General features: G+C 51.1%; 1 protein-coding gene across 2 annotated transcripts; it reads right to left on the reverse strand.

Annotated features, from left to right (window-relative positions):
• Nucleotides 1–209: 209 nt before the first annotated feature.
• Nucleotides 210–9,549, reverse strand: SYNPO2L (synaptopodin 2 like). Of its 2 annotated transcripts, XM_036928793.2 has the most exons (4): nucleotides 9,374–9,549; nucleotides 8,016–8,167; nucleotides 7,025–7,539; nucleotides 210–3,912 (listed from the first exon to the last, which is right to left on the reverse strand). In XM_036928793.2, the coding sequence occupies exons 1-4, from the start codon at nucleotides 9,476–9,478 to the stop codon at nucleotides 1,742–1,744; spliced, it is 2,943 nt and encodes a 980-aa protein (XP_036784688.2). In that variant the 5' UTR covers nucleotides 9,479–9,549; the 3' UTR covers nucleotides 210–1,741. The 2 variants fall into 2 exon arrangements, with proteins under 2 accessions (XP_036784688.2, XP_036784689.2); XM_036928794.2 differs by lacking the exons at nucleotides 7,025–7,539; nucleotides 8,016–8,167; nucleotides 9,374–9,549 and adding an exon at nucleotides 5,846–6,004.
• Nucleotides 9,550–10,499: the final 950 nt, after the last annotated feature.

Here is a 10,499-nt window from a genome sequence, read left to right on the forward strand (position 1 = left end):
GAACAAGGGGAATGGTGAAGGTGGCTAAATTGGAGTGAGACAGAAATAGTATAGAAAAGCAAAAGACCATGGGGGTGAAGGGCAAAAGGGTGACAAACAGGGCAGGAATGGAAAAAGATATCAGGAATCAGGAGATCAGGGGAATGGAATAGAGAAGATCAAGGGGGAGATCAGGATTTGGGTATAAAACTAGAAGAGATGACACAGTGGAAGGTAGGGGCATAAGTTTATTATTGTGCACAAACCAAAATAGTGTGACTCACACCCAATATGCAAAGGAATCAATTTCCAGATCAAGCAGCAAATGTGATTGGTAGTGGTCACGGTGAGGAGGGACTCCTACTTATCTAGGATCAAGATCAGGGCCTGAAGCTGAAAAGAAACAAGAACTAGGGTTTGAGGGATGGGATAGGACTGAAAAGAGGTTTTGGCTCTAGGTTTTTCCTTGCCCTTTCCTAGGTAGTCATGACAAGCTGCAGAACACAGGGACAGAGGCAAAGGAGGTAGCACAGGTACCAACTATTCTTTCAACACTCAGCACACTCTCACATCCCCCCACCATCATCCCCTTTCACTGAAACAAATACATTCTTCCCTTTCACATTTTTCCCCAGTCCCCCTCTTGTATACAGTTGGTTCCTTGTTACCCAAGTCTACTCTCTGTCAACACTGCATTCTCTCCCTATGCTTCTCTCTGTGGCCCCATTTCATCCATTTCTGCTCTGTTCCTGGTTTCTGCCTCACTATCCACACCATGGCTCTGTTCTCCCTCCTTTCTGTCTTAGTTTTGTGAAGCAATTAAGCCAATGATTTTTTTCATTCTCAAGGAAAATTTTTTCTTTTTGCACTTCTCGAATGCTTGTTGCTCAGCATGTGCCTCTCAAGTTGCTAACTTTCTGAAATCCAGAGGAATACAATTCTTACTTCTATTTCTTGTCTAGCTGGTATAACAGCCCATACAAACTGCCCTGGCCCTTCAAGCCTTCTCATCCTTTATGAGTTTCACAGGATGCTATACACCTGCTACAGATGATCCTCTTTCCCCACACTAGATTATCCATGTAGGATATCTGACCCTTCTTTCATCAGTGCAAGGATAAGTTCCACACTGGGTCTTTATTTAGACCTCTCCTCTTACTCATCTCAGACAGAAGAACACATCTGTATGCTCACACATGCACACACACACACACACACACACACACACACACAAAATACACTTGAGCACTCACGCACACATGCACACACACGTCTTAGGTATATGCCAGCCTAGCTTGGGAAAGAAGAGTTTGGAGTAGTAAGTAATTTAGTGTAAAGAGGGGTCAGTTCAGTCCCTTTGCAAGCCTGCCTGGTGGTAAGCTTCCTGCCTGAGGCCTCAGTTGCTTCTCTGTGTTTCTCACTGAATGTTAAAATGAGGCCCACAGAGAAAATGACCAATGTAGAGAAACAGACACCAGAGGAAGAATATGTGTGTAGAGACTGAGATAGAGACAGAGATCCAGGCAAGGAACTACAGAGACAAAGGGAAACACAGATCCTGAAGCAGAGATCACAGGTTGGAAAGCTGCAGGGAGATTGGGAGCCAGGAAGAAGCTAGGGGATGGGACACCAACTCCAAAACTCTCTCTGGCAGGAGGAATTTACCCTCTAGATGCCTGAGAGAGGGTGTGGGATGGGTAGGAGAAGCAACTTTAGGAAGTGGATGTTCCACCTCTCCTTGGTCCTGGGAGCTGGGCCCGGCTCAATGGTGGCCTGCCCCAGGCCTCCACACATGAGCCTGCAATCCTGTTTTAGTGGCTGAGAATCGGGGCCTGGCTACCTGGAAGCCACAGTAACTGGGAGAGGTCCCAAGTCCCCTGGGAGACTCTGGAGGAGGGGCTGGGCTAAGGACAGGGGCTGAGGTCAGCTCTGTCCTCCAGACGGGCTCATCCAATGTAGTGGCTGCTCTGGGGGCAAGCACAGTAGGGGCCAGGAGTTCTGCAGTGGGCTGAGGTGCTGGAGTGGAAAATCGGCGGATCTCTTGGACTCGGGCAGTTTTGGAGGGCTCTAAGGAGGTAGGGCCAGGAGTCTGGGGAACCTCATCAAAACAGAACATAGCAGTTTTAAGTTGGTAGGGCTGATGCCGCATGAAATCCAGAGCCTTGATGCCCTGTTTGGGGGTTGCCCGAGCTCCCTGGGACTGGGCCTTATTAGGGAGAGTTCGGGCAGCCTGCGGGAAAAAGGGTGAGAGTAATGGGTTGTAAGCAATAGGAGGTGGGGCACGGATGTTGGGTGAGTATTTCCAGGAAGGGGGCAGTGAGGGAGTAGGGGATGGGCTTCTGGGCTGAGGGCCAGAGCGAAGGCCAGGACCAGGTGTAGCTTCCACCACATACCTGTCTGCTCGGCTCTGCCGCTTGGCAAACAGCTCCCCACCCCTGCCCTGAAGCCTTGGTAGCTCAGGTATTCCAGCCGAAGGGGCTGCCCCATTCACTAGCCCATCAAGAAGCCCTCGAGAGGAGGGTTTAGGAGCAACTGGGGGTGGAGTCTTAGGAGTCGTAGGGGGCGGGGTCTTGGGAGTCATTGGAGGTGGAGTTTTAGATGTCACGCGAGGCGGGGTCTTGTAACTCCTGCCCCCTGGTGGCTGCATAAAGTTGCAGGCTTCAGCCCCGAGGCTTAGAGCATCCTCCTCTGGACCAGATTCACCACCTCCAGCCCGGGGTTTTTCATCCAGGTTCTGCACCAACGATAGTAACTCGGGGTTCGGCGAGTTCTTTGTCTCCTCGTTTCCCGGCCGAAACATCTGCTTCCGGGTTCCCCGACGCCGGGCCTCCTGGAGGATGCCCGTGCGGGCAGCCGGCACAGAGATGCGCTGCTCTCGAGCGCTGGGGGGCTCAGAGGCCGCGGGTCCTGGGGCGGACTCCTCTGGGCGTGCAGCGGGTCGCAGAGGTGCCGACAGGAAGATAGAAGCGGTGGAGGTCATGGCAGCCGCATTAGGGGGAGGGAGAGGCTCTGGGGCCCCGCCTGGGGTAACAGGACGATTGGGGGCTGGGATGTACAGGGAGCTGGTGGCCGTTACGGGACCCGAGGAGCGTGGGGTGCTGGGGGAACCGGAGGCTGACACAAGGCTGGGAACCCCTGAGGTGACGCTGGGCAGTGGGGTGGGCCCCTGTAAAGAGCACAAGGGCGGTGGGGCGAGGCCGAGGCCTCCCAGGGTTTCATTCGTCCGCTTGGGGGCTAGGGGCCGGAAAATCACTGAGGTGGTACCTGAACGCTGCCCTTGTAAGCCTGGGGTAAAGGGCCTGGCTGATCGGTTAAAGATGCTTGGAGTGGGGGTAGAGACCCCTGTGCCTGGGAGGAAGGGTCTGGGAAGGGCTACAGCGGCCGGGGAAGGGCTGGATGGGAGCACAGCTGTCTCCAGGGGAGCACTCTTGGCCCGAGGTGATGACTGTAGGCCCTGCTCCTTGAGCATGGCTGCTGGGCCGTCCTCGGCCAGCTCCTGAGTGCGTGAGGCTGAGCGCAAGCGCTGCTGCTCAAAGAGCTGGGCCCCTCGCCCAGAGGCCTCACTCAGCTGCCCTCCCAGCCCTGCGCCCTGGCCACCTGGTGCACCTGTGCTTGGCCTAGCCAGCTCGATGTCCAGATAGGGGCTATCCCAGTCACACTGGTTGGTGAGGCTGCGGGCGTCGGAGAAGGCTTCCTCGTCCAGCTCTGACTCGCTGGTTGGAGGGACACCGTCTTCCTCCTCAGCACCTGTTCCGGCTGCAGCCCCGAAGCTCACAAGGGTGTATTTCTTGGCTCTCTGCCGCCGTTTCTTAAACATAAGCACCCCCTTGGAGTGGGGGTTGGGAGCTGCGGTTAGTAGAGATGCTATCGTACGGCATTTGGTCTTGGCCTCCTTCACACTCTTCTCTTGGAGGCTCTCTGCCCGTTGAAGTTCTGAGGAGACCAGGAGGGAAATGGTCAGTGAGCCTCTTCTAGTCCTTTTCTCCAGTGCTTTCACCCCCAACACCAGCCAGTTCCCTCAGCCCTCTCACCTCCTGTCTTTTCACTGGCCTGACCCACACTGTCTCCTGCCTGCGGCAAGGTCCTCTGACTTGAGGGCAGACTGGTGGGTGAAAGGTGAAACCAAGGACAGTTGAAGGAAGGCAGAATCTAGTTGGCTGCCCACTCTACTTTAACCACAGCTCTCCTCCTATCTTCTCTTGCCTCTACTCTGCTACTGTCTTTCTGGGTATGTGCTCTTACCCACCCCACACATTACTCCCCTGCCTCCCACCATTCCTGGATGGCAGTATGGGGGAGAGAGAAGGTTGGGGGGGTCACTTCCCATGGCAAGCAGGGAGATGAGGCAGGTCCTTGGGTGAGAAAAGGTAAGAAGGGACACTTTTCTCCCACCAGAGATACCTTGTTAAGGGGCTTCTCAAAAAGTTTGTGACTTATCTCTTCATCCCACCCCTTACCCTTATGATGGGCACACAAAGGCGCCTTAGCAAGGAGGCTTCATTCATTATCCCTCCCCCATCATTCAGTCCACATCATATACATTCAGAGAAAGAACTCCACCACATATCATTTCAACAAGAATACGGGTCTAGTGAAAGCCAGCTGTGGGCATATTTTCTCATTTGTACTTTAGCATAAACATATACCCCAACTTAGATACATCCCAGTTCACATACATACATAAACATGTGCCCAGACAAAAACATGCAGAGTCACCCAAATACATTCACACACATGTGTACTCCAGGTAGGCCTTTTCCTACAGGGTACCCTGTAGAGACTGTCTTACTAACAGTTTGGACAAAATCTGAGAGCTGATACTGGCCTTCCAACCACCAATGCACTCCTCGGTGCCTCACACCTCTGCTACTCACAGCCAGGGATGGCCTCAGATCCAGGATGTGGGAAAAGCCAGAGTGCTCCTCTCTAAGGCTGCCCTCCAAATCTTTAGGATGTCTCAAGGTCACCAGCTAAATATATTTCCCTTTCTCCCTAGCTGGGGTGGGAGTCAGGTAAGCTTCGCTGGGTGTCAACCTTCTAGGTAGAGAGCTTGGGCAGCCACTACCAGGCAGGCAGGCGAGGACAATGAACAAAGGGGAGCCAGGGTAGGGTTTCCCATGCAATGTGGGGCCTTGGAGGTGGGGTGGGAGAATGGGAGAGACTGGCCTGCAAGGAACCTTTTGGACATGGATGCTCTCTGATTCACAATCCCCAGTTGTTCCTGAAAAATTCTTGAAATTCTACTTTTCACTCAAGATACCAAGCTCCTTTCTAATTAGGGCTCTCATTTCACCCACCCCAATGTTTATGCCACAGAATAGTATTGTGTGAGAGAGAGGCACTGGAGTCAGAGTTTGATTTAGGTTTTTGACTCTTGGGAGAGTTACTTCACTAAAGTTCAGTTTCCTCATCTGTAAATGAGAGTGAAAATGGCTACCTCATAGGGTTGCTATGAGGATGAAGTGAGATACTGTAGGTAAATTTAGTATTTACCTGAGGGCCACTGTGAGTAAAATCTCTTGACACTAGCTACACAGAAATACAGCCACTTCCTTGTTCACACATACATTCTCCCACAGACTCCCACATCTATGCCTGCAGATGTTCATAGATAACTCACACTTCTCTCTTACACAAACCCTCTCCTAGTGAGTTTTCTCTAGCTTGTGTGGTCACAAACCTCTCTGAAATGTAGTCATAGCATCAGCCCATTCTGAGAAAGGGGCAGTAAAACTTCTGAGAAAAGAAGGAAGAGAAAGGCAAAAAGGAGGAAAGGATAAGGAGGTAAGACCTCCCTTCTTAAACTGCCAGTGTTTTCCCCTCCTTTCTAGATCCTAGAACTCCCTTAAGTATGGGAGGATAGTACCTGCATAGAACCGGTCCTGGAGCTCAGGAACTGGGTCTGGGGCTTTGTTGCAGTTGGCTTGGCTGATGGGCTCAAAGGTCTCCATGCCGAGAAAGGCAGTGTTGGCTGGAGCAGGACCAGCTTGAGCCACCCCCCACGCCTTTTAAAGCCCCTTTGTCTTGTCCCAAGAGCTGGCAGCTGAATGAGCTCACTGTACTATTTTTGGAGCCTGGCCCCCTCCCTTCTCTCGGCTGCCCTACAAGCCCTGATGTGATGGACGTGGGCACCTGCCTACCCTTCCCCCCACCCCACCCCACTGGACAATGAGGTCTGCTTGGCTAAAAATATCCCTGAGTCTCGCCCAGCATGATGAGAGTGAGGAGGTGCTAAAATGAGAATTGGGAATAAGCATGTGTTACTATGCAAGCATCTGGAATTTCTTTGTGAAATATTGGACACTTTCAGGGATGTCAGACTCTAAACTGTCATGTCCTTAAACCTCTATTCCAGACTTAGAGACCAAAATTTTTTGGAGCAGGAATCAGAATAGTGGAGAGGTGACAAGAAAGGTTTCTGGGGGAGAGACATGGGAGGCATAGGGCAGGAAGAAAGTTTACTCTTAGACTTTGTTCTGTAGTTCACATCAAAGATAGCAAAGAGCTGGAGATAAGTGGAACTGGCTTTTTCTGCCCAGGCGTACATTCTTGCCTGAGATAAGGAGTTGAAGATCCCTCCCTCTACCACTTCTTAGGGATCTCATGACTGTCCCATAGCCTCCCAGTCCCCAGGAATTCTAACTGAACTTAGAAATGTCAGAGCTCTGATGCTGTGCCTGCAGTTCGCACTGAAGAGCCCACATAGCCCTGCCCTGCTTCCAAATACTCCCCCACCCATGTCTGCATGTTGCCCTCATCCTGTCTGACACAAGAAATTCACAGCAACAGTAACAGGCAAATCTCTCATTGATTCAGGTCCCTTTCCAACTTCCCTACTTACCCTTACCCTGTGCCTTTTTGCCATACTGGTTCAAACAGCAAAAATAATGGGGACCATGAGAATAATTATTTTTCCCTCCTATTCATCACTCTTCTTCATTTGTCCCCAAGACTGTATCCAAGTGAAGCATAAAGTATGGTTATGAAGGGGTAGATCTGGGACTCAGAAGGATCCTGGCTAGGGAAAAAGGGTTCAGGTACTTACTGGCTTGCTTGGCCTTCTGGGTGTAGGTGGTAGTAAGATCTTCTGCCACTGGGTGGGGAACAGGCCCCACCATAGGGATGAGATGAGGGCCAGGCCGTAGGGGGCCATGGGGCAACAGCAGAGCCTCAGCTGGGGGTGGCTGAAGGGCTGCCACATCCCCCCAAGATGGGGAGCTCACACGGCTATCACCCTGGCTGGCGGGGCCAGAGATGGCAGGTGCTGGCTCTGCAGGACTATCAGACAGGTAGATCTCATCAGGTTGGGCTCCTGGAGGGGAGGGCCTCATGGGGCCTCGGCGTCGGGGTCGGCGGGGCTTCTCCTGGGTGGCAGGGCCATCAGCATCACTGTCTGTCTCTCCGTAGTAAGCCTCACTGTCAGGGGGTGAGAGGAGGCTCCCAGGCTGAGGAGGCTGCGGAACTGGAACACCAGGAGGCTCAGGACTCAGTGGCGATAAGGGTGATAACACCTGAAGCTCACCAGGGGATGGAGATCGCACAGGCCCCTCACCCTCTATCCTGGATGGGAAAGAGGACAGAACTTGAGAAATGGCTGGATTTCTGATAGCTAGAGAGATCTGGAGGGGATGGGAGGAGGAAGCAGTGGGAGAAAGGGACTGGCATATAGATGAAATGAATGAGCTGGGAAGAATGGAGATCTGAAGATAAACTGGGAGGCAAATGTGCTTAGAGCGCTGTGAGTAGAAATGGACTTAGAAGGAGATGTGATGAGGAGGAGACAGGCAAGGGGTTGAAGTAGGCCCACACACTCATATACGCACTTGATACTCACATTCCTTAACTGCAGATACATTCAAGCCCTTTGGGAGGCATGTACAAACAGTTATACTCTAACACAAATGAACAAGCAGAAATGGGTACTTTAGTACCTACTTTGTAGCTGAAGCCAGGCCAATGACCCACAGAACTGAGATAGTCATTGGGAGTCCTGAATTAGGGAGTTGGGGGTAGGCTGGGGTAAAAGGGGTCCATACCGCTGCACAGTGAGGACAAGCTGATTCCCTGAGGCATCAATGAGGCTCATGGCACTGGCATGAGAAAGGCTGGTACAGGAGACCCCGTTGATGGCCAGAAGCTCGTCCCTCTCTCGGAGTCCTGCTCTGCCAGCCTGGCTTTTTCTTCGGATCTGAGAAGGTGTTGGAGGAGAGACTGTAGGTAAGGAAGGGCTCCAAGGAGGAATAGAATGAAAGGAGTTAGGACAAGAAGGACTCATATGTGGAGAGGATATGACTTTGGAGGGTAAGAAAAGGTAGGGAGGCGCATGGAGCTGCAGTTGAGGGGGCCTGTCTAGAGGGAAGAACATGCAGACTGGAAGGAGTAATACATCATATGAGAGGTAGGGTAATCACCAAACAAAAGGCCTGGGGAATACTGCAGAGGAGGGGTACTAGAAATCGTGGTTATATCCCCTCAAGATTTTTTTCCATGAGCAATGTCTATACCAGTCAATAGCTCTTTTCTAGGCCTTAGAATCCCAGGTGTGCCATTATCTGCACAGTCAAGGTTATAGAGCAGTATTGCAGATTGGTGGGAGTCCAGCAGATTCTGTGAAAGGATGATTGTGTGTATATGTATGCCATGTGTGCATGCATTCCTGTACATATGTTAAAGTAACATAGTAGTATGGCTGTCATTTATTGAGGGCTTACTAGATGTTAGGCATGGTATGAAGCACTCTACATGTATCATTGCATGTAATCCTTAGAATGGTTCTAAGAAGTAAGTACTATTATTAGCCACATATTACTTGAGAAAACTAAGCCTGTCTGGTGAAACCAAAAGGATAACAACTTCATCTGACAGGCTAGGTCCTGCCATAACCCTCCTAACACCAGGAAAAGTACTGCCTAGTGAGAGAAAGGGCCTGGTGTAGGGGAAGAGGAGCACTTGAAGGTGTGGGTAGGGCAGGGCTGGGCTGGGTAAGACAGCCTCAGCTCATGAAGTATCAACTTAGTTGGAAAGAAATTAAAACCTTCCCTATATTCCTGGAGTTTGGAATAGAGGCAAAGACTCAGAGGAGAGTGAAGACTGGATGGCCAGACCTGGGCCTTGGCTATGATGGTACTACATGGGACTGAGGCGGAGTCTTTCTTTTTTCCTGCTCCCAGAAATCAGGAATTCCCTTTCCTAATAGCCCCACACAGAAGCCTGTCCTCAGATACTACTCTCCAGACCAGATAAGCATGCTTCCCTGACCACCTACCCACCCCCACTCTTCTTCTTCACAGCCTCCCACATCTCCCCCATAGGCTGCCACATGACTCTTCCCAGGTTCCCTTGGGTTCCCCTTTTCCTAAAACCTCAACAGGGAAAGGTTGGGGCTCTCCCTTACCTTGGACACCTGTAAGGGTTTCCTCTGCTCGGCTCCCCCATGAAGTCGGAAGCCCCAGGGGGCTCCCCCTGACAGTGTGACCAGCACCTCTTCCTCAGCACCCATCGCTCAGCTTTGCCTATGGCCCTCGGAGTTTGGACAGTGTTCCAGGGAGAGAAGTCGAGGCGCTGGTACCCCGTCCGGCCTGTCAGGCCCTCTTGCTCCTGCTGCCCCAGGCCTTCACCCCCAACACCACACACTACAGGCAGGCAACTTGGTCCTGGGATCAGTCCATTCCAGCACACGTGTCCTGTCAATCGGAGTTGTGCTCAAAATAGTTACCAGCTATACTCCCTTCCCTCCCCCAGCTGTATTACTCCATAGCTAATTATAGTAAAAGGTTTGGCCCTCCCCTGTCCCCCATTCTAATGCATGGGGCTTTTACCCGGACTCAGAGGACTGGCTCTAACGAGCAGACACCCTTTCAGGGTCTGTGCCTTCCTTGATGGGATCATGGACTATCCCAATTGCTTTCTCCAAAGCTCATTTCAAAGTGGCAGCAGCAGGGGCTTCAGTTCCAGAGCAAAGAATGGCTGGGTTTGTCTCACCAGGTTACAAGCTCCCCAGAAAACAGTGCCCCCTTGCTGTTTGAATTTACCCATTAATCAAAAATGGAGATCCATATCCCACTACAGTGCTGGGTGCAGTGCGAGGAATTTTGATCAGCCTTGCCCTAGGTGAGTTGCACCTCTTCCATAAAGCCTTTCCTGTCCATCTACCAACCCCTTGCCTTGAATTCTTCCTTCTTCTGGACAACGTATGTATCCTGTTCGTATTTCCATTGTATTTATCAGCTATTATTATAGTTAGTTCACACGCTTGTCTCCCTCCCAGATTGTAAGAAACTTCAAAGCAAGGATTATGTGCAAAAATCAACAACCTACAGAGCAATGACTGATGTAATGGGTGCTCAATAAACATTTGCTGAATTAAACAACCTCTTACAATGAATGCATAGGTGGTCATGGAAAGGTAGATACAAACAGGTATGCATAAACATGCCAACCCATGTGAATCATACATTCTCAACTTATTTTTAGGTTTGCATTATCTGAATGTGCCCTAAGTTAAGAGATCTTGTTCTATT

This window comes from Manis pentadactyla, chromosome 8 (assembly GCF_030020395.1).
Source record: "Manis pentadactyla isolate mManPen7 chromosome 8, mManPen7.hap1, whole genome shotgun sequence".
NCBI classification, from domain to species: domain Eukaryota; kingdom Metazoa; phylum Chordata; class Mammalia; order Pholidota; family Manidae; genus Manis; species Manis pentadactyla.